The sequence below is a fragment of the Tripterygium wilfordii genome, chromosome 3, assembly GCF_013401445.1.
Source record: "Tripterygium wilfordii isolate XIE 37 chromosome 3, ASM1340144v1, whole genome shotgun sequence".
NCBI lineage: Eukaryota > Viridiplantae > Streptophyta > Magnoliopsida > Celastrales > Celastraceae > Tripterygium > Tripterygium wilfordii.
Window position 1 is genome coordinate 8,670,906 of NC_052234.1, and position 24,835 is coordinate 8,695,740.

Consider the following 24,835-nt stretch of genomic DNA (forward strand, 5'->3'; position numbering starts at 1 on the left):
GTCGTTTTTTTGCGAATAAAAACGACGGATGGTGTCGTTTTTTAAACAAATAAACAACACAATGTTATCGTTTTATAACTCTATAAACGAATCTGGTGTGCCGATTTTTATTTCAATCATATTTTAACCATAAATCGTCCAAAGTCTAAAGCTTTTTGACGTTGATAATGAGAATTTTTCGGTCATCTACTCGCACGGTATTGAACGTCGATTTAGGTGTGGGAAATCAGTGGCAACTGAAGTCCCAACATGGAGAAATCGGTAAGAGACTTGAAGTCTGAATGTGTGTAAACTTAACAATAATAGTTCTAATATTTTATAAAACAAGGATAATTTGGTATTTTCACTACAAATTTGTGTGTAGACTTATAAATTTATGGTGTAAACTTATCATGTGTAAAGAGTGGTGTAGAGATAATATATGAATGGTGTGTAAATAAAATTTCCCAATCATAGATTCATAATGAATCTTGATGGGTCTGCGTCTGTCCTCGAATTCTTTTCAAGGGGCCCATGTTTCTTGATTTGGGCTCATGAAGGCCCATCCTTTTGCAGTTATTGGGCCTATCTGTCTAAAAGTAAAAGGCGCAGATGTTCTTGATTTGGGCTCGTGTTTGCGCTCCTTTCTTTTCTAGTTTGCTGTTGTTGGGTCTGTACTTTGTAGCTCGAAGCCTATAAGTTCCATAATTGGGCCGTGATGCCACTACGGTACAAAGCCCATGAGACTTTATTGAGACCATGTTACACTGCGTTAGGGATGGCAAAAAAAACCGACCCGAGCACTATCCACATGGTACCCGGTCCGTTTAAAACCCGAAAACCGATCCTATAGGTTTTGAAAACGGTTTTGGTTTTTGTTTTCAAACCCGTCATGGTTTAGGGTCGGGTTTGGTTTTTGGTGTCGGGTTTAGGGTACCCGAACCATTTAATAAAAAGATTCATTATAGTAATAATATTATAAATTATCTATAAAGATATACTACTAAGATATTAAATTATAACATGATAAAGTATATTAAAACGTATATATTTATAGAAGCATACTAATAAAACTATAAATTAGACTAATTTAAATTATAAAATCATAATTAATATAAATCATACTCAATATTAATTTATATTAATATAATCTTCAAATAAAAAAATAAAAAAGTTAAAAGTTAAATGGTAAACGGGTACCCGATGATAAACGATTATGGAACGGTTCCGGTTTTGGAAATTTAAATGGTTTTTTAAATGGTTTTGGAACGGTTTTGGTATAGAGTATATTAAATGGAAACGGTTTTGGTATTTTATAAATGGAAGGGTACCCGACCCGTTGCCATCCCTACACTACGCTAATTATGGAAAAAAAAATAAAATCTTGAATTATATATTCCTTTAACATAATTTATATATATATCAATCTATATATATATAACTGAGGATCCACAAGGCTTCTCCTCAATTCATGGTGCCACGTGGACGCCTTTACAAAAAAGCTTACCTAGACAAAAGAAAATTTTAAAATATATTAGAAAACTTTAAGACCCACAACCACACACACAAATGTATTGCAAAACTTTAATATTCACAACCACACTCTTACACTTTACCCACAACCACACTCATACAATTAATAGTATTCAAATAATTTAAAAATCATATTGAATTGTATGGGAATTTAATGTTTCATAGGAGTAGTTTGATGTTGTTTTGGTTTCTCAAAGGCCATGTATTGCTAATTATGAGAGTCTTTTGATATGACTCAATTAATGAAATTCATTTGTATCATTTAGTTTGAAAACATTTGGTGTGTTTTTGGCATTAATTACCACCATTTAACAATATGAATTGCCCATTAAGATGATTAAGGTTACTTTTGGAACCCCCATGTTTATAAAAGTTGGCATCTTACCATTGAAACACAACCTTAAAACCATCATCCATACAACTCACAAAAAAATTATTTAGTAAAAATGGTAGAGTGTTTGCTTAAAGGTCTAAACCCCGATCGAATGGATTCGCATGTTGTGGTAAGGCTCATTCGACTTTGGGAATCACGGAATACCAAGACGGACGAAACAATAAGCATTGACATGATTTTGCTTGACCGCGAGGTGAGGATTTATTTGATGTTTTCTTCTATTCCGCTATGCATCCACATATTAACATTATCTTAGACGCTTCCAATGTATTTTTCACTCAATAGTTTACAAGTTTAACAAAAATGACAACCTACCTTAAATTTTTTAAATTTGGTTTCATACGTGATTTACACCATCTTCACTTAATTTGATGTATTTTTTTTAAAATTTATTCTATAATATCTCTACTGTTTATTACATAATTTTATGGTCCACAAAATTTATTTGATTTGTATTATGAGTGTAATTTGTAGTTCTTTCCCTTTCCTAGCATATTGATAAAATGCATTGTGGTTATTTGCTATTTATTTGATGTTGTTCATCATGCTAACAAAGTATTGATTAATTTTAAAAGGGAACACAAATACATGCTATTATATGGAAACGTCAAGCGGAACGCTTTCGGGAGAAACTACATGAGGGGAAACTATACAAAATCAAGAATTTTAGGGTTGTTGTTAGCAAAGTTAATTACAAGCCGGTGGATGGAAAATACACCATTGTATTCATGCCTAACACTAGCTTAGAAGAATTACCAAAAGACCGTGGTGAACCCATCGACAAGCACAAGTTTTGCTTCCAAAGTTATGAAGAATTAGTCAACCGCCTTAACCACCATGTTGTATTGTCAGGTTTTGTATACATATCCCATCAAACATTATGTTTGACTCTATCAACATATTGAGAAAAATGTATTGTAATTATTTGTTCATTTCATAATTATTTTCATTTTCTATAATTCAAGCTCTGTTTTTTTTTTTTTTGAAAAGCTCTGTTATTCATTCTGTTATTCATTATGGTAATAAAGTATCAAAAAATTATCAAAAATCTTTATTTTTTAAATTAATTATGTGTCGCGCGAAGCGCGAGCATGCAACTAGTATATATATATCACGTTGGGAGATGATTCTACATTTCTACGAGAACCTTCTGTTATCATTAATCAACTTGGTCAATTAGGATTTAGAGTTATTCTAAATAAATACAAAAATTAATTTTTTTTTAAAAAAATAATTTATATTCAACATTATGTTGATTAAATACTTAATAACACACAAAATTTTAAAAAAAATATAATTTAAGGACGATTTGGGAGTAATTCCATGTGCCTTAGAAACATATACTAAAAACAAGGAAAAGTGAGTAGGATTTTGGGGAGGTTCAATGCTAAATAACACTAAATCCCTTTAGTGGACACCTCTAAACATCCGATTAATCTCACGACTTCAAGCATAAATTATTTTTATTATATTTTCATTATTTAAAGATTACAATCACAAAAATATGAAGATTCCAAACACTTCAGCTTCTCTCCCTTCCTTTCTCTTTTTCTTCCTCCTCCTCCCTTCTCTCACTTTATTTCTTTCTCCAACCCATATTCAATTGTATAAACAACCCTTTGAGAAATTATGTTAGAGAAGAAAATATTAGCTTGGTCTTTATTTAATTTTATAAGTTAGTGTTAATTTTATTGATTTACATAGAGAGAGAATTCCTTGGCAATCAAAACCCAACTACAAACCATGCAAAATCTGGAGGAGCAAAACAAGAAACCCAAAGAGTTGTCCGATTCTCGTAAATATTTGGAGAGTCAAGACTCCATTCACTTAAGTTTGAGAAAATGCCTGATTGATTATAAAAGAGTGGTCTTATCCTTATAAAAAGGATATTCTACGTATTTTTACCGATGTGGGACAACATAAGAAACAACCACCCAAAAAACTACGCCCATACAAAGAAGCTTTTGGGAGGAAGAGAAAACCAACGGCAAGCTCCAAACAAGAACTAGAGAAGCTTGGATCCCCAAACAGGAGCTATAATCCGCAAAAAAAAAGTCCTACCCTCCCCCGAGGAAGCCAAATGACCCTCTCACGGGCGAAGGCTCTGCAACAAGTCGAAGTGGAAAATTTCTTTCTTACATTAAAATTTCAAGTTTTTAAAAGGTTGGCTGAGAATCAAGCGAGCCATCTAAAGACCTTGGCTTTGGAAGATTTGTGGAAGAGATCTGGTGAGAGATGGAGAGCTGGGAGACAAGAAAGTGAGAGAAGAAAATGTGAGATATATATTTTTTAATTACAATTTGCTGAAAAATATATTAAAAAATAGTTACTTTCGAAGCCATCAGCTAATCTGACGACTTGGGATGTCCACTGGAGGACTGGACCTCCCCCGGATCTTGAGTGAAAGAAACCATTGATGAACAAAAATATCGGCGAGATGTCCACTGGAGAACCAGACCTCCCCCGGATCTTGAGTGAAAGAAACCAAAATGTCGGCGACTAATCAATCTAGAGAAAAGGTATGTAGACTGCTAATTAATTATTTTTTTGGCAACTAATTAATTAGAATTAAATCAAGGTATACTTGTCAACAAAATGGGGAGCTGGCCACAATTTCACATAGAGGGAAGGGACAAGACTAATTAATTAGTCAACATTGTTAACCAATCAACTACAGGTTAGTGTTCTGTTCAAACGTTCTTCGCTGTCTTGGCTGTCTTCGCGGTTTGGTTTTGTATATAGTTTCTCTCTCCGTCAACGCTCGAATTTCGCTGGAAATATTCGGAAGCTTATCATATCTTTCTTGTTCGGCATTTCTTCAAACACAAAGTGCCCTTTCTTATGCAATCTCAGATCCCACTGAAGGTTTATTTTCCGACAGGGCTCCTGCTGAAATCAATTTTGATGCTTGTCTAGTTCGTGACTGTGAAAGGTGCAATTCGTATTCTTTCTTTTTTTGCCTGTTGAATGACATGATGCGTCTAATTCTAGCTGTTATTTTCCTGGGTTTGATGGAAAATTTGAGATTTTGGTGTCCAAGTCCATCATTTGTGGGTTTGAGCCTTTGAGGTGGTACTGCATGGTGAATTTGATAATATTCTCCTCTTCAATTGGTTTTGGTATGAACTTTCCAGTTTGTCTTTGAACTTTTTGTCATGATCTTTGTAAAAATTATTAGCACTTTCTTTATAAGAAAAAACGTGTTGATAGAATTTGATCCATCTAGTTCATTTTCTTACTTTTAACTGGGTTATTATTAATCCTTTCCTCTGAGTACTTTAATCATTGATGTTATAGGTCTTTGATATAGTGCCTCTGAAGGTCAATGAAGATTGATGCAAGTTTCATGATTTTATTCTGGGAATATTGAACTGAAAGGTTTTTGATATCATGATTTCCCTTAAGAGTTGGAAATTTTCATGGTCTCTGGTAGCCACAAGTGCTTCTGTTGTGGCATTGGTCTCGGTAGTTCATCTATTCCTGTTTCCTGTGGTGCCTTCTTTTGATTACCTCACCAACAGACAAGCACGGAACTCCTGTGTTCCGTCCAATGGATCAGTTGTGGAACAGACTCACCATGTTTCGGAAAGCTTACAACCGGGGCTTGATCTAGATAAAAGGTTTCCGTCTGACTTGCACAAGGCAGTGGTTTATCATAATGCACCTTGGAAGGCTGAGATTGGCCGGTGGCTTTCTGGTTGTGATTCAATTACCAGGGAAGTCAAAGTAAATGAGGTATTGTAGATAATTGCCTTTATTTGTTGATTTTTGTTGTAGTCAGCTCTTTATTATCCTCAAGGCCGGACTCTGAAGCAATGTGTGGCTGCTAGGGAAGGGAATGTCTCAACAGTATTATCATTTATATATATTCTCTTTTTTTAGATTGACTGTCAATCTAGTACATTCATCATCCTTTCATTAGCTTATGACTCCTAAGTTCAAAGAATCTCAATGTCATAATTTTTTTCTTTTGCTAAGTTTACGCTGTTGCAAAATTTAGGGAACTAAGGTGAAGTTCTCTCATGTATGTATTTAGTTTTGGCTCAATGGGAATCCACCACTAATTGTCTCTTGGCAGGTAATAGGAGGGAAGGGCTGCAAAAGCTACTGTAGTGGTCAGGGTGTTTGTAATCATGAATTGGGACAATGCCGGTGCTTTCATGGATATAGTGGTTAGTATTTTTTCCCCCTCTCACAACTAAGGATCACCAAGTAAAGGGTGCATTCTCCATTCTATTATCACTACAATTAGAACCTTACGTTTGGCAAGCATTTTGGATCCATCCCTTGTGGTCATATAGAGTAGGTGATTCTATGCATTACTGTGCTTTATAAAACTCATATAGGAAAATGTTTCAAGCTGTCTGCTGATCAAATAAATAACCCCATAATATAAGAAAATATGGAACTATATTGGCATCACATTTCCATCATGACACGTGAAGGAAGTGAAAATCTGGAATTTAACCCATATCAATGGCTTGTAGAAAATAAAAATGGAAAGGAAACATAGGTTGGTGTGCTCCTTTTGAAATGGTTATGATGCTAAAAAGATACTCTTTGGTAATGCAGGGGAAGGATGCTCTGAGAGGCTCCAGTTGGAGTGCAATTACCCAAAAACACCAGAACTACCATATGGACGATGGGTTGTCTCAATTTGCTCTGCCTACTGTGATACAACAAGGGCGATGTGCTTCTGTGGAGAAGGTACAAAATATCCAAATCGTCCAGCAGCTGAGGCATGTGGGTTTCAAGTGAAGTAAGCATTGTCAGATTTCTAATGTGGGCTTCTTCCACAATATCTTTTGTCTCACACTTTTGTGATCCCCACTCCTTTCATCATGTGCATGTAGCATGCCTACTGAACCTGATGCCCCGAGACTGACTGATTGGGCAAAAGCTGACCACGATAATATTTTCACTACAAACACTAGCAAGCGTGGATGGTGTAATGTGAACCCAGTGGAAGCATATGAGTCCAAGGTGCAATTCAAAGATGATTGTGACTGCAAATATGATGGTCTCTGGGGACGCTTTTGTGAAGTGCCTGTGCTCTCCACGTGCATTAACCAGTGCTCTCGACATGGGCATTGCCGTGGTGGATTTTGTCAGGTAATGGTTTTCTTTCTTATTTCGTATTGATAAAAAAAATTGGTTTTATTGATATTCTTGTAAGAATAAAGGAATGCATCTAATATTATCCTTTTCTGGATGTATGATATTATAGAACATCCCATTGAAATTTGTAGGGAATAAGTATGATGGAGATGAGCATCATTCCTATTTCATAATACTCATATTTATATGCGTACTGAGAATTATTCAGGAATTTTTGAAATTCTATCTTCTTGTTGGAATATGGTCCAATAATTAAAACTCACCCCTTCCATCAGCTTAAGATTGTGGGAGATTCAGAATTTAACAAAGTATTTGAGCCAAGTTCCTGACTTCAAGAACTGGCTACTTCAATCCACCTCCCATTTCAATTGCGTTGGGCTACCAACAGTTATCAAGAGATGGCCATCCCACACGTGGAGGGGATTGTTGTGTTCAAATGATTAAAATTCGGCCTGTCCATCAGCTTAAGCTTTTGGGAAAATTGGTGATTTAACAATACTAGGTTTAAGTTACATATGATTATGTGCATTCTTGCCTAAAACTTAGAGGACTTTATTCAACAAATTACTATCTCAACTTAAACTTGATCAGTCACAAATTGCAAGAAGTAATACATTCAGCTCATTTATATAGTTCTCATTGTTGACAACTTCTGGTATTTAAATTAAACTTTACAATATATTTTCAGTGTGACAATGGCTGGTTCGGAACAGATTGCAGTGTTCCATCTGTTTTTTCTTCGATGAAAGATTGGCCTCGATGGCTTCGACCAGCTCAAGTTGATGTTCCTGATATGCAACTTATGGGAAGTCCTTTCAGCCTCAATGCTGAGGTGACAAAGAAAAGGCCACTAATTTATGTTTATGATCTGCCCCCAGATTTTAACAGTCTACTCCTTGAGGTCAGGATGGGGATACTTTTTTATTGATGCGTGCCATACTGCCGTGCGACTAGAGCAAGTTTCTTATGTTTTCCAATTTAATGCATATCGCAGGGCAGACATTTTAAATTTGAGTGTGTTAACAGAATTTATGACAACAGAAATGCAACCTTGTGGACAGATCAGCTATATGGTTCCCAGGTATTTTCCTGAGACGAGATCTGCACCTTCACTCATAATCTATGACGTATATATATATGCAAAGAGGGGCTATGAGTTCTCTGATTTTTTGTCACTGCCAATTTTGCAGATAGCACTTTATGAAAGCTTATTAGCTAGTCCACATCGAACTTTAAATGGTGAGGAAGCGGATTTTTACTTTGTTCCTGTTCTTGATGCATGCATTATAACACGGGCAGATGATGCACCGCACTTGAGTATGCAGGTATACTTCTTATAGCTGTTATTGTCTTTTCGCACTGCAGATGTAACATGGTTCCCCCCCCCCCCCGCCTTTTTTTAATGCAGAAAACAACAATTTTGTAAGTTGTGTATGTACTATTGTGCAAATATCTGTGCCTGCATAACTGAAATGGTTGGTGAAGCATTTAATGCGAAACTTGTCAGAATACTGATTCTATGATACCTCATCAATCTTAATAGACCCAATGAATTTTCCCCTGTAAACCATTCATAATCGTATAAGCATAGCATGGTTTTCTTATTCTTGGGTAAGTAGATCAATTCGAGCATCCATTTTGTATGTCCAAGCAGTGATATTATTTTTGTGTAATGTCACCAATTGGGGGACTGTTATTGTGCAACTACGTGGGTATGTGTGAGATTTCTGGCTGTTCCTTATTTTGACTGAAGGACACATTGTTATGGTGCAAATTATTAATTTCAGGACCATATGGGCTTGAGGAGTTCTTTCACTCTGGAATCATACAGGAAGGCACATGATCACATTGTTGAGCAGTATTCTTTTTGGAATCGGTCATCGGGAAGAGATCATATTTGGGTATGATTTATTCAATGTCTCAAATCATTGAGAGAGAGCTAATGTCTTTTGCTGACGATACGAGATACAACTTGTCGCAGTGTGTATATGCTAACAGTTTCACCTTTCTACTTGAAGGCAGTCTTTTTCATGGGATGAAGGTGCTTGCTATGCCCCTAAGGAGATATGGAACAGCATGATGTTGGTTCACTGGGGTAATACAAATTCAAAGCACACAAATTCCACAACAGCCTATTGGGCTGACAACTGGAACAGAATTCCCTCAACTAAGAGAGGCAACCATCCATGCTTTGATCCTGAGAAAGATCTTGTGCTTCCTGCTTGGAAACTTCCCAACTTAGCTTCCTTGAGCTCCAAATTATGGTCTTGGTACAAGAGACATTGAGTGCATTGTTTAATTTCCTCTGTTTTTTTTGTCTTTCTTATACTTAGGTGGTCAACATCGACTCATTGCAATTATGAGTAGACATTGAAGTAATGATTAATTCAATTTCAGGCCCCGTGAAAGGAGGAAGACGCTGTTCTACTTTAATGGAAATCTAGGGCCTGCCTATCCACATGGAAGACCAGAATCCACGTAAGTTTAACTTAAGAAAACTGTTTTAAAGTCTTTATACAAGGGCAATAAGTTTTGAGAACATATCAAACATTACCACTAGGCTACAAGAGCTCCTTGCTCACTTAAAGGAACTTGCGTAAACAAATTTATGTTGTCCGACCTCGCAAACCCTATCATTTTTTTTTGCACGTAAAACTTTCCATTTTAGTTTTCAAGTACTTTATGGTTTAATCTTCCCCACCTTTTGCTTTTGGCATTGGGTTTGCTACACTATCTAAATTGGACTATCCTGGGCAATTTGTAGATGGCATTTTTAGAAAAACTATATTTCCCCTCTGCTGTGTACATGTTAATTAACATATTCTGAGTGATCTAAATAATAGACATCTTTAAATGGTTGGATTTTCTGTTACAAACTGTTACTGGTATACATGCATGCTGCGCTTTTTTTTGCATATTCCAAAGTTAGTTTGAATTTATGGATGCAGATATAGCATGGGCATCAGGCAAAAAGTGGCGGAAGAATTTGGATCAAGCCCAAACAAGGATGGAAAGCTTGGGAAACAGCATGCAGAAGATGTAATCGTGATGTCTGAACGTTCTGGAAATTATCAAGAGGATCTTGCAAGTTCTGTTTTCTGCGGGGTTTTCCCCGGAGATGGATGGAGTGGCCGCATGGAGGATAGCATTTTGCAAGGATGCATTCCTGTGATCATTCAGGTAATTTTGGTAGTTCATCTTCGTTCGCTTCCTGAAAATTTAGATGGTTGAGAATGTTTTCTATAATTCCCTTTTTCTGACTTCCCCATAAGTTTTTTGCCGTTCCCGTGCTTACAGCATATACTACAGGATTGATTTATGATAGGATCGGAACATAGCATACTTTATGTCTAGATTGGATGGTATATCAGAATTTTTTGTGCCAGCTAACCCAGATCCGTGTACTGGATTACTTTTAATCCAAGTTGGAATTGTAATCTGTTAGATACTTTTCCATGCATGGGATGCAGTCTGTCAAACAGGCTCTTAGGTTGATGATTGCAGACATAAAAAATTAATTCTGTGATTTTGAGATTAAAACATTTAACTTCCCACTATACATGGATCAAGAAAGGCAAAGGTGGCTTTATAATCCACTGGAAAATTCTTCTTTGGACCGCTACCGTTAGAATATCTTATTAGAATGTGATCAACATGATTATGAATCGATTAGAATGTGTTTGATATATGTTTTACTTGTTTTATTGAGTTCAGGATGGGATATTCCTGCCATATGAGAACGTACTCAATTACGAAAGCTTTGCTGTTCGTGTAGGAGAGGATGAAATCCCGAACTTGATAAAAATTCTCCGGGTAACTCATACTCATTTTTGTCTTTAACCAATTTTGTCTGAAATTTGGAATCGGAAAATTCCTTGAGTTGCCAGTAATAAGTAGTTGGTGGTCATCACATCCTGCAGAAGTTTAACGAGACGGAAATAGAATTCAAGTTGGCGAATGTGCGGAAAATCTGGCAGAGATTTATGTATCGGGATTCGATTTTGCTTGAAGCTGAGAGGCAAAAGGCTGATTTCGGGCACGTCGAGGACTGGGCAACTCAGCTCATGCAGTTAACTGAAGATGATGTGTTTGCAACATTTCTACAGGTACTGAACTAATCATTGTTGTGGCTTGGATTAAAGATTGATCATCATATGAACTCATTAACCTTTTCTTTTGTTTTATTGAAGGTTCTGCATTACAAGTTACACAACGACCCTTGGAGACAACAAATTGTTAATCCAAAGAAGGATTTTGGTTTACCGCGAGAATGCTTGAGAAAGAACAAGTGACAAACTGTAAGTAAACTTATTTTGAAGACAGTGGGGCTGCTGGATGGCACAAGAGCATGAGTGGAGATGACCCCCTTCTTTCATGGTGGTTTGCAGAATCAGAACCCTCATTGCTTTGAAAGGGTTTATAGTTGAGGAAATTTTTTGCGATAAGTCAATAGTGAAAGGTATTTTCCAATATTATCAATCTGAATGAAATATATATATATATATATATATATATTCTCTTTATATCTTCTACCATTGAACATATCAACTTTTTTTGTTTGTTTGGAGATTTTTGTAACCAAATAACACGTTTAGTGTAATCTAGGATTTTCATAATTCTCGTCAGTCATTAAAAAAAAAAAAAAGATGGACTCTATTTGTTATTTGTTATCTGATTGTAATATATATTATCTGTTTTTTGGAGATAAGTATGATGAAACAAATAATATTGTCGGGGAAACATATAACATTTCAGCAGATTTAAAACAGATAACATATCAGAGCATATATGATATGATATATGCAGATTCATATCGAGTTTCAAGAAAAAAAAGAGTACTAAAAGTAACAAAACATCAAAGATAAGGTGATGCGCATTGGTTCATGGAGTTGATGGTCGCCAGCATTAGTCGGATCGAGCTCTTTATTAAACGGTGAATGTGATTTCATAAAACTTTTTCGACAACTCAAGTGATAATTGACAATTGGTGATGAGTGAGCTTTGGTCGGGTTGACCTAGAGCTTCATTTCGATGGTTCGTTTGTCGAAAACGATGGCCAGACAATCAACTTCCATCCGCCGGCATCTAGGAAGGAGAAGAGAGAAAAAATGAGACGAAGAAAAAGCAACGTGTTTTTTAACCTATACATGGACATTTTGGTAAGTTTATAGGTTTTGTTATTTTTTTTAAAAAAAATTTTTGGGTCATCATTGTTAGAATACAACTTTTAGTTTTGGTCATTATCTGAAATTTTCCAATTTTAATTTTTTGTTTGGAACTTGACATATTTTACCAAATAGGTAAATATTATAAATTTATGATTTTTTTTTTTTAAAAAAATTTTAAACTTGTTTCGGGAAACTAAACACAGATCCCGGGTACACGTGTTTGGACTTTGGAGATCCAAATACTTTAGGGTTTACAAAATGCAAGCCTTATTTTGATAAAATAAAAAATAAATAAATTAGTCAAATGAAATAGAAAATATTAGAAATACACGGAATGGGCAAAACTGAGAATTCGTATAAAATGAAGGGACAAATACTTCTCGTTTTCGAAAGCGGCTGGTGACTGGTGAGAAAAAGGGCGAACTAGCTAAAAGGAGTCTTCCACTTCAAACAATTTCCATTGGTTTTCAAGCTCATTGTTCAAATCCTTGTCGTCCGGGGTCGCCATCTCTGCTGCAACTTAGCCTGGTAATGTCCTCGTATCTACTGCCTTGAATTTCTGTGACCTGTCCAAACCGGACAAAATCAGATTCAAATTAAGCCTTTCTTTTTCGTTGATATTATTCTCAATCTGGTGTCAAAGTAAGGCAGAAAAGCTCAGCTTTTTAAGAGCTTCATGATGTTTTGTTGTCTCCTGTTCGGGTTTGGGGAAGGAAAATAAGTGAGGAGACTGGTTTCTTATTTTGATTTGTAAGCACCCTGACTTTGTTCAGGAAAGGATGCGTGAGCAAAGAAAATTTTGTGATAAATGAGTTCTGCGATACGTTTGTGCCTTTGTGGAATTGTTGTGGGAAAGAAGTATATCAAATTGCAAGATATGACGACCTTTTTATATGTTCGCAAGGTGTTCGACAAATTGTCTGTGGCTTGACATTCTGTAATCCTGTTTGTTGTAAATGACCTTTTTATTTGTTAAAAGTCCTGTAAAATTAAATGATCGGATTGACATGGGTATATGTGGGATTGGTGTTACATGTTTGCTTTTGTAAAATATGACCAGAGGCCGTCGTAGGGGAAACGCTATCAGTCCCATTCATTCTCTTCTCTTTCATCGGAATCGGCTTTAACCCATTAAAAGCTCGAAACTTTCTTACTCTTTTTATCTGATTCTCTCTTTTTCAGCTCCTACACTACTACTTGTTAAGGAGAAGCAATGACCATGAACCTCTCTTCTTCTCTGGTGCTGGATTCGAGCCCTATCAAGTGGACGCACAACCGGCGGCCGGTTGCTTTCAGCCGGAACTTTGTTGTTTGCTCCGTGAAGTCCCCCTCACCATCCTCTTCTGCGGTGACGCTGTCAACAGAATCTGACAGATTGAGTCGAATTGAGTCACTGAGTCAGGTATCAGGGGTTTTGGGTTGTCAGTGGGGCGATGAAGGCAAAGGCAAACTCGTCGACATCTTGGCTCAACATTTCGACATAGTTGCCCGCTGTCAGGTCCTCTCTTTACACCATCCCATATCTATTACTAATATTTCACTTTTTATTTTATTTTATTTACTGTGATTCGATTTAATGTAAGTGGATTAGAGCATCCACAATGAGATGATTTTGGAGTACTTGAGATAATACTTTCTTGATAAGTTAAGTGCTAGATGTTCGCAATGGGTATGATGGAGTGTATTTCAAGTACTTGAAATGTTACTTTTTTGATAAGTATAGCGTTGCATGCACACAATGGGTGAAAAATGACACTTGAAAATTTAGTTGTGGAAAAATGATACTTGAGAGTTGGAGTATATATATAGTTGATGAATAGTGAAAAGAGAGATGATGAAATGGAAGAGAGAAGTGATGAAAAGGAAGAGAGTGACGATAGAAAGGAAGAGAGAGATGATGAAAAGAAAGTGAAAGAAAATAGAGAAAATGAGTATAGTGTTGGAATGCATGGAGTGTTGATGAATAGTGTTTATTGTGGGACCCACTCACCCAATTAAATTGTGCCGAGAGAATGGTTTATCAGTACTGGATATTATCAGCACCACTGTGGATGCTCTTATCGACTACGAGCACTAATATTAATCTGTGGAACCCATCTTTACTCTGGTAAATCAAAAAGTTTATTGCTTTTCGAGGGTATGATATGATTCTTTTTGTATGTTAGTTTCAGAGGAAATTATTTTTTGCATCATATTCTTCTTCGACTTTGTTTTCTGTCCCTTTATATATTGACTGCAAACCTTTTATGTTTATTAATTTTATCATTATTTGTTGTCAGGGAGGAGCAAATGCTGGGCACACCATCTATAATGCAGAAGGAAAGAAATTTGCTCTCCATCTTGTTCCTTCCGGCATCCTTAATGAGGAAACTCTTTGCGTCATCGGGAATGGAGTTGTGGTTCATTTGCCTGGTCTTTTCGAAGAAATTGATGGTTTGGAATCAAATAGTGTCTCCTGTAAGGGAAGAATATTGGTTTCTGACCGTGCTCACCTGTTATTTGATTTTCATCAAGAAGTGGATGGGCTAAGAGAAGCTGAGCTTGCTAAATCATTCATTGGCACTACCAAAAGAGGAATTGGACCTTGTTACTCTAGCAAGGTGATCCGAAATGGCATCAGAGTAAGTGACCTTAGGCATATGGATACTTTTCCACAGAAGCTTGATGTCTTATTATCAGATGCAGCTTCAAGATTCCCGGGTTTTAACTATGGCCCAGAAATGCTCAGGGAAGAAGTTGAAACATACAAGAGATATGCTGAGAGGTTGGAACCTTTCATCGCCGATACTGTGCATTTCATGAACGAATCAATTTCACAAAAGAAGAAGATTTTGGTTGAAGGTGGTCAAGCAACTATGCTGGATATTGATTTTGGAACTTACCCCTTTGTAACCTCCTCAAGCCCATCAGCGGGTGGTATTTGCACTGGTCTTGGGATTGCTCCTAGGGTTGTGGGTGATCTAGTTGGAGTGGTAAGTAAATATTCTAAATATGTATTCACCTTTTTACAATACGTGGAATAGTTTCTCTCTCTCTCCATTGATTAGGCTTATTGATTATTACAGAACATTACACTATATGGAGTTGTTGGTTGCCAAATTTATTTATATTCTGCTCACTTTGATAGTTGTTAGGTTGATTACGAAATAGTTGGAGATGTGCATTTGTGCATTTTAACTTGTTCTTTATGGCAAGAAACTCGTGTTTGGGAGGGAAGTCTGTGCTAGGTGCCATGGAATTCAATGTGATTACCTATTATTTTCTTGAGAGAACCATTCGCATTACCAATGCACAGTATTCATTATTGCATTTGGTCTTCTTTTTTTGTTACAAAAGGAGTGGTTTTGTACAAGTATTTCTTTTCATTCAAAAAAAATGAGTTTGGTCCAAGTGGTTCAGTCTTAACTTGGGATCTTTTTGTGCAGGTGAAAGCATATACTACAAGAGTAGGTTCTGGTCCTTTCCCGACCGAAATTTTGGGTCAAGAGGGTGACCTTCTTAGATTTGCTGGGCAGGAGTTTGGCACTACTACGGGGCGTCCCCGCCGATGTGGCTGGCTGGATATAGTTGCACTGAAGTACTGCTGTCAGATTAATGGTTTTTCTTCTCTTAATCTCACCAAATTGGATGTTTTGTCGGACATGTCTGAAATTCAGCTGGGAGTTGCTTATAAACAGATTGATGGTACACCAGTGAAATCATTTCCTTCAGATCTTCGCCTACTCGAGCAGATAAAGGCAAGTATATCTAAAGACGCAATGTTTTATTACCTGATTAGAACTTCAATTTTGAGGATCTAAACCTGGGTTAAATGAGTTATTTACATTGAATCATGGTTGTGGGTGTACCGAAAGGGGAAACAGAGCCTACCATGATTCGCTTTGTTGATATCCCTGATGTTGATACCTCCTTTCTGAATGTGGTTCTGTTGCGACCGTTTTTGACAACTCACATTGCTTACGTGTTTTTGATCGTGTGTGCAGGTGGAATATGAAGTGTTACCAGGGTGGAAAAGTGATATCTCTTCCGTGAGAAAGTATTCCGATCTTCCAAAGGCTGCTCGCCAGTATGTGGAAAGAATTGAAGAACTTGTCGGTGTACCTGTTCATTACATAGGCATTGGGCCTGGGCGTGATGCCCTTATATTCAAGTGATCTCTTCTTTTCATTTTCTTTACATTTTCGAAATTCTGGTGGATTTCAGGATAGCTGAATCTGGATTTTAAATCCATAAATTTGGAAATTATGATTTGGAACTAGCGGAAGCTGATTGAGAGTGTTATTTTGTGGCTTCACTAGGAATTCTTTCATCAGTCTACATAGATGATGAAATATATACTCTTTATTTGCCAATAACAAGACAGTGGGATGATTTTGCTGATCCTATCCCTGCAATTATGACTTAAGTTTTTGATGATTCCAATTTCCGAACCAATCCTTATCCCACTCACTCTGCAGTTTGAGATCCATAGAACCTGAAGATAATTTTTGCACTCTCTTTTGGAAGTGTGCAGGGTTACGCTTAATCAGGTTGCTCATAGAAGTTCAAAAAGTACATAGTTCGGTTTTTCTGTTTTAACTTTCGACACTATAAGGTATGGCATTAGAACAGTGACGAAGTAAAGCATTTGTTTATGGTCGTTATATTTCTGTATTTAAGGCAGATGATGCGAGGTCAGAGTTAACAGTCTCATTTCTCGCACATGAACTTCAATCCAGTTTTACATGTCATCGCGGATTGTGAGCCGTTTTAGTGGCTTGAGGTCTATGCCCATTCAACTATCCAAAAAGACATGCTGGGCTGGTGAAAAAAAGACATTCTGGGCTGGTGAAAAAAATGAAAAAATTGAAGATCATAAAAAAGCATGAGTTAGAATCTTTGTGATGCCAACGAAACAACTAAAAAACATGATTTTGTTCATCATGCATAATCTTAAATGGAGAATGGCTGGACCAAGTCATATCAGGATCCAACATTGGGTTCTTTATAGTGTCTGGGGGCCCAAGTAGCCCATATATAGTTCTTGTAAACACACTACTTGCAAAAAACGAACAAAAAAAAAAATAATCTCTCCCCTCCCTCTCCCTCTGAAAGAGTGAAAGTGAGCAAGAGCAGTAGGAGTGATGGAGAGAGGGAAGACGACGAGGAAGGCATCTTCTGCCATATCTTTAGAGCAATTCGTGTCGACCATGGCTCCTCTAATTGATATGGAGAAGGTTCTCGCTTCTTTTTTCCCTTTACACACTCTAAAACGGGATTCATCATGTCTTTTATCGTTTGTTTTTTTCCCCAAATCAAACACACACACACACACACAAACAAGTTCCTCTCCAAATTGAATTTTGAATTCTGAGTTTTTTTCATACAAGCATGTATATGTAAAATCAAAGTATGTTATTTCAAGTTTATCTCTTTATTGGTCATTGGTTTTGGTTTCCAGGCAGCTGAAATATCGGCTTCTATCAGCTCTGGAGCGTCCAGAAATCTGGAATCAGCTCAAAAGAGAGGCTCGACTCTTCTCAACCTCAAGTGTGTAGATGCTCAGGTTGTTCTTCTGCTTTTTTAATCAAAGTCTTTTGATTTCACTGCAAGCAGTTTAAATTAATGCTCATTCTCTTACGTATTCATTTATTTTTTTGTTCAATTGCATTTTCTTTTTCTCTCCGATAATAGGCAGGATTGATGGGGAAATCTCTTCTTGAGTTCCAATCCACTAAAGGAGATGTTCTTCCTCTTCACAAGGTGATCTATCTAGGTTTCTCATTGCTTTTTGTACAGCATTTTAGCTCTTGCATTCTGTTGCCACTTCCTGTTTCACATCAATGGAAAACTATGCTGATCTTCTTAGGTTCATGAATGAAAAGAATTTCTTGCACTTGTGACATGGATTTTATTTTGATACATTTCCTTGCAATCTAAATGTCTGCTATTGCAAAGAGAACAGCATGTGTTTTTTTCATGTGTAAATTGATGGGTAGGGGTTGAATAATTGTTTTTGTGCTTACGTACTTAGACTCTCTGGCATAAGTAATGGAATACAACTCAATCAATCTGAGTATTAATAGCATATCATCAATTTGAAAAAAAATAATATTTTCTCAATTGACAGAAGAATGATGACATAGAGTTTGTCTATTTTTCCTTGTATCAAACTTGTTGCCTTCTCAGCAAAGATGGTAATGATTATCTCTTATAAACTTGTTTCCTAATGCTTTCAACTGATGTTCTATTGAGTGGTAGTGAGGGACCAATATTCAAGCTTTCTTTTTTTGTTTCTACCTCTTCCCCCTCCTTTCAAAGCTTATTATTGTGTGTTGCAGTTTGGCCCCCATGATGTGGTTGTTTTAAAACCTAACAAGGCTGACTTGGGATCTCCTTCCCTTGGACAAGGTGTTGTTTACCGGTTAAAGGTAATTCTGGTTTTGGAATGCAATGTTGAGTGATTAGATTATGTGGTTCATCCTGTTAATAATTGGTGATTATCTTGCCAACTCTTTGTGTCGTTGATTTGTTGTTCATATTGAGCAGGACTCCTCAATCACCGTTGCTTTTGATGATCTTCCTGAAGATGGTTTGAATAGTCCCCTGCGACTCGAGAAAGTTGCGAATGAGGTTTGCTGTTCAAAACTTTTTTAACACTGGTTTCACATATTGGCCACCTTGTTACGTAGGAGTTAAAATATTGTATGAAGATCTGATTGGGATTTAGTTTTTCTCGGTTCATCTTTGGATTGGTGTTCCAGAAATTATATTATGCATTCATATTGTAGTCTGTCATTCCCTATCTTTGCATTTGACATGGCTTTTGGGATACTGCATGAATGGCTCTGATGAGCTGAAAGTTTTATACATAAAATGAAATCAAACTTAGTTCTTTTTGTTGTTTTTTTAAGAAGAGCGATGATTGTAGCTGCATATATAAATTTTCAATGCAGGTGACATACCGGAGGATGAAGGACACCTTGATTCAATTGAGCAAAGGTATACACAAGGGACCTGCCGCTGATTTAGTTCCTGTTTTATTCGGAGAGAGACCACCAACACTATCAAAGAAAAACGCTACATTCACTTCCTTCAACCGAAATCTTGATCACTCTCAGGTATGTAATGTGTTTTTCTCTTTTAGACAGCTAGTTACTACTTGCACACTTTGTAGCTAACTAGTAATCAAGCAATGGTTTCTACTTTCCCAAGTTAGTCATTTAAGTGTTGGTAGTGGAACATGTTGACTCTCCTTATTGATATAAATTTCTTAATATGTCCCTTCTGCATTCTATCTTAATTCAAAATTTTGGTTTGTGGTTATCAGATATCCTGTCCGCATATACATAAGTTTCATCTTTCTCATTGGAATATCAAGGACTATCACTTCGTGCTTATTAGAAAAACACTTTAAAAAAGTGACAGATAATTTCTTCTTGAATTTTTTTGGACAGCATAGGCAACCTTATCAGTTATGTTGGGTCTGCCTCAGTTGGTTTATAGTGTCAACCAATGTTTATAATGCTGTAACTATTGATAGGTCTGTATGTGGGTTCTGCATATGTGTTTCTATGGGTATGAATAATCTATTTACGTACTCACATGGTTTTCTACACATGTATGTATATGATTAATATATGCACGTACTTGCTTAGTATTCTACTAATATGCATATATATTTGCTTGCCTTCATGCATGCTTTCAGGTTCTTCCTAACTAAAACACCTTTTCTTTTATTTTTATTTCTATTTTCATTGTTATTCAAGAAAGATGCGATTACAAAGGCCTTATCATCGAAGGATGTATTTTTACTGCATGGACCTCCTGGAACTGGAAAAACCACGACAGTGGTGGAAATTATTTTGCAAGAAGTAAAACGTGGATCAAAGATTCTGGCATGTGCTGCTTCAAATATTGCGGTTGACAACATTGTTGAACGACTTGTTCCTTATAGGTATGCTGATTTGATTTTATCCAGTAGTACATTAATGAACTATTCTTACTTTTGCTTCCTTGAAATTAAACAGAGTAAAGTTGGTGAGATTGGGGCATCCTGCACGTTTACTACCTCAAGTATTGGAAAGTGCACTTGATGCGCAGGTATAACCTGATGAATCAATCAATTCATTTCTCCATTTTCTGTGAAGAGGGGGGAGATGAAGAGTAGGATCTAATTCCCAATGGAAGGGTCCTTCTTTCGTTTTGCGTTTCTCATCAAAACCTTTGGATAATGGATCCTTACTTTTCTACTCGATTGTTTTGTTCTTCCCTTGGAATACACTGGATACTAAATCCATTACCACTAAGTACTTGCCAAATTAATTTTGCTTTTGCGTGCCTCTTGTTCTTTAAGTTCCTCTGTATGAATTTTTTTAGGTCAGCCACAATTACATAAACCTTTTGTCTTCAATCCTTTATTTACTGAGTTTAATTATCTTGGTTGTCCTTTTTGATTTTCTGAAGAATTTTTCTTGCGAATAAATTTATTCATTTAACAGCGAACATGTGACCCAATGGTAGAGTTGCAGAAGTGCAACCTAGAGGTCACAAATTCAATTCATGGAAACAACCTCTTCACATATTATGTGAGGGTAAGGTCTGCGTACATCTTGTCTGTCCTCGCCCACTGCGGGAGTTGTTTACCTTTTGTATATGCCTTGTGTCTCTTTTTGTGACAAACGACAGTATGTTGATATTGAGCATGGTATGTCTGAATACATTTCTTCATTTTCTGAAAAAATGTAGTTTACATAATCTGATTTTTTTGGTGTTCTGGTATTACATACTTACCTTTTAAGCTATGTCTTTGGTTTGATGTATTGGGTTCCTTCCTATAGGTTCTACGAGGGGATAGCAGTATCTTATTTTTTTGGTGTACTGGTATTACGTACTTACCTTTTAAGCTTTTGCTTTGGTTTGATGTATTCGGTCCCTTCCTAGTAGGTTCTACGAGGGGATAACAGTGGTCTTGCAAATGACATTCGCAAAGAAATGAAGGTAAATTTCAGATAAAACTTGAAAGCTTTAGTTAATGCACAAAAATATTTATGTCCGGTTTCAAATGAAAATTTTAGTTTCTATATGGTAGAATGGTGATGCTTTGTCTTGAGCTATGTTGTCATTGTATTATCCGTAGTCGTAAATTTTCATTCAAGAAAACAAGGTGGGGATTGTATCTTTGCATCAAAAAGGTAGTAGTTGTTGTCTTTTCTTTTTCTTTATAGGTTAATTCTGAAAAGTGAAATCTTTGACCCAGAGTAAAGCGTCATCAAAAGTTATTTCAACCGGATATAACCTATTTTCTTCCCTTGAACCATTGATAACTTGAGCTGGCATTGCGTTTTCAAAAGGAAGTTGCAAAAGAATAATTGGCTGGAGGTAATCCAATCATGCTATGGGTAATATTACCTCACTGTTGAACTGATTTTGTTCCAGAGCAGAAAAGCAAGAGGTTTTTACCTTTTTTGTTCAAAATATTGATTATTGGTTATATTGCTTGAGAACTTTTAGTTAAATATGCCTTTATGATTCAGCTGCAATATGATTCTTGCAGAAAGTTTCCTTTTAGATTCATCTGTTGTCTTTGAGGCACCAATATCCATATCCCCTCTTTCCATATTCATCACCTGGCCTCGTCTTGAGAACTCTTTTATGTTCTCTCAGACTGTTCTTACTGCATTTGTTCAGGCATTAAACGGGAAGCTTTTGAAAACGAAAGACAGAAACACAAGGAGAGACATCCAGAAGGAGCTCAGGACGCTCTCTAGAGAGGAGCGTAAACGGCAGCAGCTTGCTGTGAATGATGTAATTAAAAATGCGGATGTGGTGTTGACAACTTTGACTGGTGCGTCTTCTCGCAAGCTTGAAAACACTTCATTTGATTTGGTGATTATTGATGAAGCTGCTCAGGCGCTGGAAATAGCATGTTGGATAGCTCTACTGAAGGTACTGTTATATAGTTTACGCATGCATGTGATGCACCCTTATAAGTAGAAACTATACATCTATTGTGCCAGAGTCTTAGAGAAAAACTTTGGATGTTATTGTTCCCTCTTCACTGAAGGTAATAAATTTCTTACCTCCTGTTCCATTAATATATTTTTTCATTCAGAAAATAAATTATTTGGATGCTGTAATTGACTACTTATATGACATGACAATGCTTGGATTATTTTTAATCACTGTTGTATAACTGTGTTCTTGAAAAGTATGTTGATATAGATCCTTGCAGAATTTGTCTCTTCCTTTAACATGCTTCAGTTGGAAATTGAGATCAGAGAAAGCCCTATGGAAAATTTTATTTCAATCTAACATGTAAAATGAGTACACTGCAATCCATCAAGCACTGCTAAAGGATTTGTGATTATTATTTTAGGGCTCAAGATGTGTACTGGCAGGAGACCATCTTCAGCTTCCTCCAACAGTCCAAAGTGTTGAAGCCGAGAATAAAGGGCTTGGAAGAACCCTATTTGAACGCCTGACATATCTCTATGGAGATGAAATCACATCTATGCTCACTGTCCAGTACCGCATGCACGAGCTTATTATGAACTGGTCATCTAATGAGCTATACAACAGTAAGGTGATCACAGCACAATCTGTTCTTGGGTTTGGGGGATATGGTATTATGAAGCAAACGAGTCATTAGATATAGATTTTTTTCCATATTAATTCTGATTTGATACCTCTAGATTGAAGCACATCCAAGTGTGGCTGGACATAACCTTTTTGATCTTGAGGATGTAAAGAGCTCATGTTCAACAGAGCCAACCCTTCTTCTCATAGATATAGCCGGGTATGCAGTGCATTGCTGCAATTTTTTGAATCATCTCTATGTTCTTCACAGTAGTTAATTAGAGAAGGGAATGAGGAAATGTAATCACTCTATTTTTTATATTTGTTGGCAAGATTATAATTTATGATAAAGTTTTGTCACAGACGAATGAAACTCTTACAAAAAAAAGTGATGCTGTTGAACTGAATTGTTTCCTAAAAGTAGTTAATTGGAGAAGAAATGACAGGAAATGAAATCACTCTATTTTGTCATAGTTTTGTGGTGCAAGATTATTATGTATGATCAAGTTTTGTGTCACAGAAGAATGAACTGTAACGAAGGAATAATGCCGTCGAACTGAATTGTTAACGAAAACTGTAGAAACAAACTTGGACTTTATTCAACTTCTGGTAGATGAAGAAATTCAAGTGTAAGGAATAACAGAAGTGAGGAAATGTTAATTGTAGTTTTCGAAATTATGTGAAGTTAGGGATTTGATTCAGGTTCTTTTGAGTGACAAAAGTGAATTTATCTGATTCCCATGTGATCTTTGATTTTATTAGATTCCAAGTTTTGAAAGGAAATTCAAGTGTAAGGAATAACAGAAGTTAGGAAATGTTAATTGTAGTTTTCGAAATTATGTGAAGTTAGGGATTTGATTCAAAGTTCTTTTGAGTGACAAAAGTGAATTTATCTGATTCCCATGTGATCTTTGGTTTTATTAGATTCCAAGTTTTGAAAGGAAATCTTACAATCGAAATTGGTTTTTGTTCTCCTCCTTCAGGTGTGACATGGAAGAAAAGAAGGATGAAGAAGATAGCACAATGAATGAAGGTGAAGCTGAGGTTGCTATGGCCCATGCAAAAAAGCTTGTCCAAAGTGGCGTCCAGGCTTCTAATATTGGAATTATTACCCCCTATGCCGCACAGGTACACACATTCCAATCATATAAGTTTTTGCCCAAATTTTTTAGTCCGTCTTTTCTGTCTTTTAGAGTTCATTACACATGGTTAACTGTTACGTATTGCTTCTGAATAAATGAAGGTCTGCTCTCTACTTCCACTTGCATACTCAAGTGTTTGGACAACTATATATCTGTTAATACAGGTTGTCTTGCTGAAGACACTAAAAGGCAAGGACGCTAAGCTAAAGGATATGGAGATTTCAACAGTTGATGGTTTCCAAGGTCGGGAGAAGGAAGCTATTATTATTTCAATGGTTCGATCAAACTCAAAGAAGGAGGTATGTCAACCTGGTAGCATTCTCCCCATCCCACGATGCTACAGAAAATAGTTGAGGTGTTTTTCCAACTTGTTTCAGGTGGGATTTCTGAGTGACCACAGGCGAATGAACGTCGCTGTGACCCGAGCAAGGAGACAGTGTTGTCTTGTTTGTGACTCTGAGACAGTAAGTAGCGATGGGTTCTTAAAACGATTGGTTGAGTACTTTGAGGAGCATGGTGAGTATCTGAGTGGCTTGGAGTATCAGAACATATAATCTAAATCTCCAAAGGGGAGCCTTCAGGCATTACCAATCGATGACTGCAGACAGATCAAGTAAATGTCGGTGGTTGTGCTTGATGATTTTTTACTACCATTGATACTTAATGGTGACCGCATGTACTTCTCCAGGTTTCATTTTTTATCATAAGTAATAGAATGTTGTTGCCATGAAAATTTAAAGCTTTGGAGTTGTTCTAGGTGTTGGCAAGCCTGTTAGCTATGACTAGAGATTTTACTGATTGACGTTTGGAAGTCCTCATTACAACATTTCTTGACAAAGTAATCCATTTTTACCATAATGCTTTGTGAGAGATGTTGATTGATATTATGTTCACTCATGAAATAACCCTTGCTTAGTGCTTCCTCATCCTTGTATCCCTGCAAT

At 36.5% G+C, this 24,835-nt stretch overlaps 3 protein-coding genes across 4 annotated transcripts; all 3 read left to right on the forward strand.

Moving 5' to 3' along the window:
• The first annotated feature begins 4,503 nt into the window (after nucleotides 1-4,503).
• On the forward strand, nucleotides 4,504-11,665 carry LOC119995058. Its single transcript, XM_038841424.1, has 15 exons — nucleotides 4,504-4,838; nucleotides 5,204-5,641; nucleotides 5,985-6,078; nucleotides 6,479-6,665; nucleotides 6,760-7,018; nucleotides 7,713-7,925; nucleotides 8,019-8,105; nucleotides 8,215-8,349; nucleotides 8,812-8,925; nucleotides 9,047-9,294; nucleotides 9,422-9,502; nucleotides 9,973-10,204; nucleotides 10,739-10,837; nucleotides 10,945-11,130; nucleotides 11,215-11,665. Exons 2-15 carry the CDS (start codon nucleotides 5,297-5,299, stop codon nucleotides 11,314-11,316), a joined length of 2,382 nt encoding a protein of 793 aa, XP_038697352.1. The 5' UTR covers nucleotides 4,504-4,838; nucleotides 5,204-5,296; the 3' UTR covers nucleotides 11,317-11,665.
• An 897-nt stretch (nucleotides 11,666-12,562) lies between these two features.
• Nucleotides 12,563-16,594, forward strand: LOC119995424 (adenylosuccinate synthetase 2, chloroplastic). Of its 2 annotated transcripts, XM_038841911.1 has the most exons (5): nucleotides 12,563-12,720; nucleotides 13,375-13,690; nucleotides 14,472-15,164; nucleotides 15,618-15,929; nucleotides 16,176-16,594. In XM_038841911.1, exons 2-5 carry the CDS (start codon nucleotides 13,406-13,408, stop codon nucleotides 16,344-16,346), a joined length of 1,461 nt encoding a protein of 486 aa, XP_038697839.1. In that variant the 5' UTR covers nucleotides 12,563-12,720; nucleotides 13,375-13,405; the 3' UTR covers nucleotides 16,347-16,594. The 2 variants fall into 2 exon arrangements, with proteins under 2 accessions (XP_038697839.1, XP_038697840.1); XM_038841912.1 differs by lacking the exon at nucleotides 12,563-12,720 and having other exon boundaries at nucleotides 13,237-13,690.
• Nucleotides 16,595-17,240: 646 nt separating this feature from the next.
• LOC119995419 (DNA-binding protein SMUBP-2) lies at nucleotides 17,241-24,641 on the forward strand. The gene is made up of 15 exons (XM_038841907.1): nucleotides 17,241-17,408; nucleotides 17,633-17,737; nucleotides 17,866-17,934; nucleotides 18,513-18,602; nucleotides 18,721-18,804; nucleotides 19,128-19,292; nucleotides 19,941-20,128; nucleotides 20,202-20,274; nucleotides 21,118-21,171; nucleotides 21,862-22,119; nucleotides 22,550-22,756; nucleotides 22,866-22,969; nucleotides 23,733-23,877; nucleotides 24,056-24,190; nucleotides 24,269-24,641. Exons 1-15 carry the CDS (start codon nucleotides 17,316-17,318, stop codon nucleotides 24,443-24,445), a joined length of 1,947 nt encoding a protein of 648 aa, XP_038697835.1. The 5' UTR covers nucleotides 17,241-17,315; the 3' UTR covers nucleotides 24,446-24,641.
• The last annotated feature ends 194 nt before the right edge of the window (nucleotides 24,642-24,835 follow it).

What these genes read in the sequence shown, in the direction of transcription:
- LOC119995058 (XM_038841424.1), top strand. Translation starts at nt 5,297, where the DNA reads ATGATTTCCCTTAAGAGTTGGAAATTTTCATGGTCTCTGGTAGCCACA. An exon ending in GGGAAGTCAAAGTAAATGAG is followed by an intron (nt 5,642 to 5,984) that starts GTATTGTAGATA and finishes GTCTCTTGGCAG; the next exon opens with GTAATAGGAGGGAAGGGCTG. An exon ending in CGGGAAGAGATCATATTTGG is followed by an intron (nt 8,926 to 9,046) that starts GTATGATTTATT and finishes ACTTGAAGGCAG; the next exon opens with TCTTTTTCATGGGATGAAGG.
- LOC119995419 (XM_038841907.1), top strand. Translation starts at nt 17,316, where the DNA reads ATGGAGAGAGGGAAGACGACGAGGAAGGCATCTTCTGCCATATCTTTA. An exon ending in TCGAGAAAGTTGCGAATGAG is followed by an intron (nt 18,805 to 19,127) that starts GTTTGCTGTTCA and finishes TTTTCAATGCAG; the next exon opens with GTGACATACCGGAGGATGAA. An exon ending in GTTGGATAGCTCTACTGAAG is followed by an intron (nt 22,120 to 22,549) that starts GTACTGTTATAT and finishes TTATTATTTTAG; the next exon opens with GGCTCAAGATGTGTACTGGC.
- LOC119995424 (XM_038841911.1), top strand. Translation starts at nt 13,406, where the DNA reads ATGACCATGAACCTCTCTTCTTCTCTGGTGCTGGATTCGAGCCCTATC. An exon ending in TGGGTGATCTAGTTGGAGTG is followed by an intron (nt 15,165 to 15,617) that starts GTAAGTAAATAT and finishes CTTTTTGTGCAG; the next exon opens with GTGAAAGCATATACTACAAG. An exon ending in GCCTACTCGAGCAGATAAAG is followed by an intron (nt 15,930 to 16,175) that starts GCAAGTATATCT and finishes TCGTGTGTGCAG; the next exon opens with GTGGAATATGAAGTGTTACC.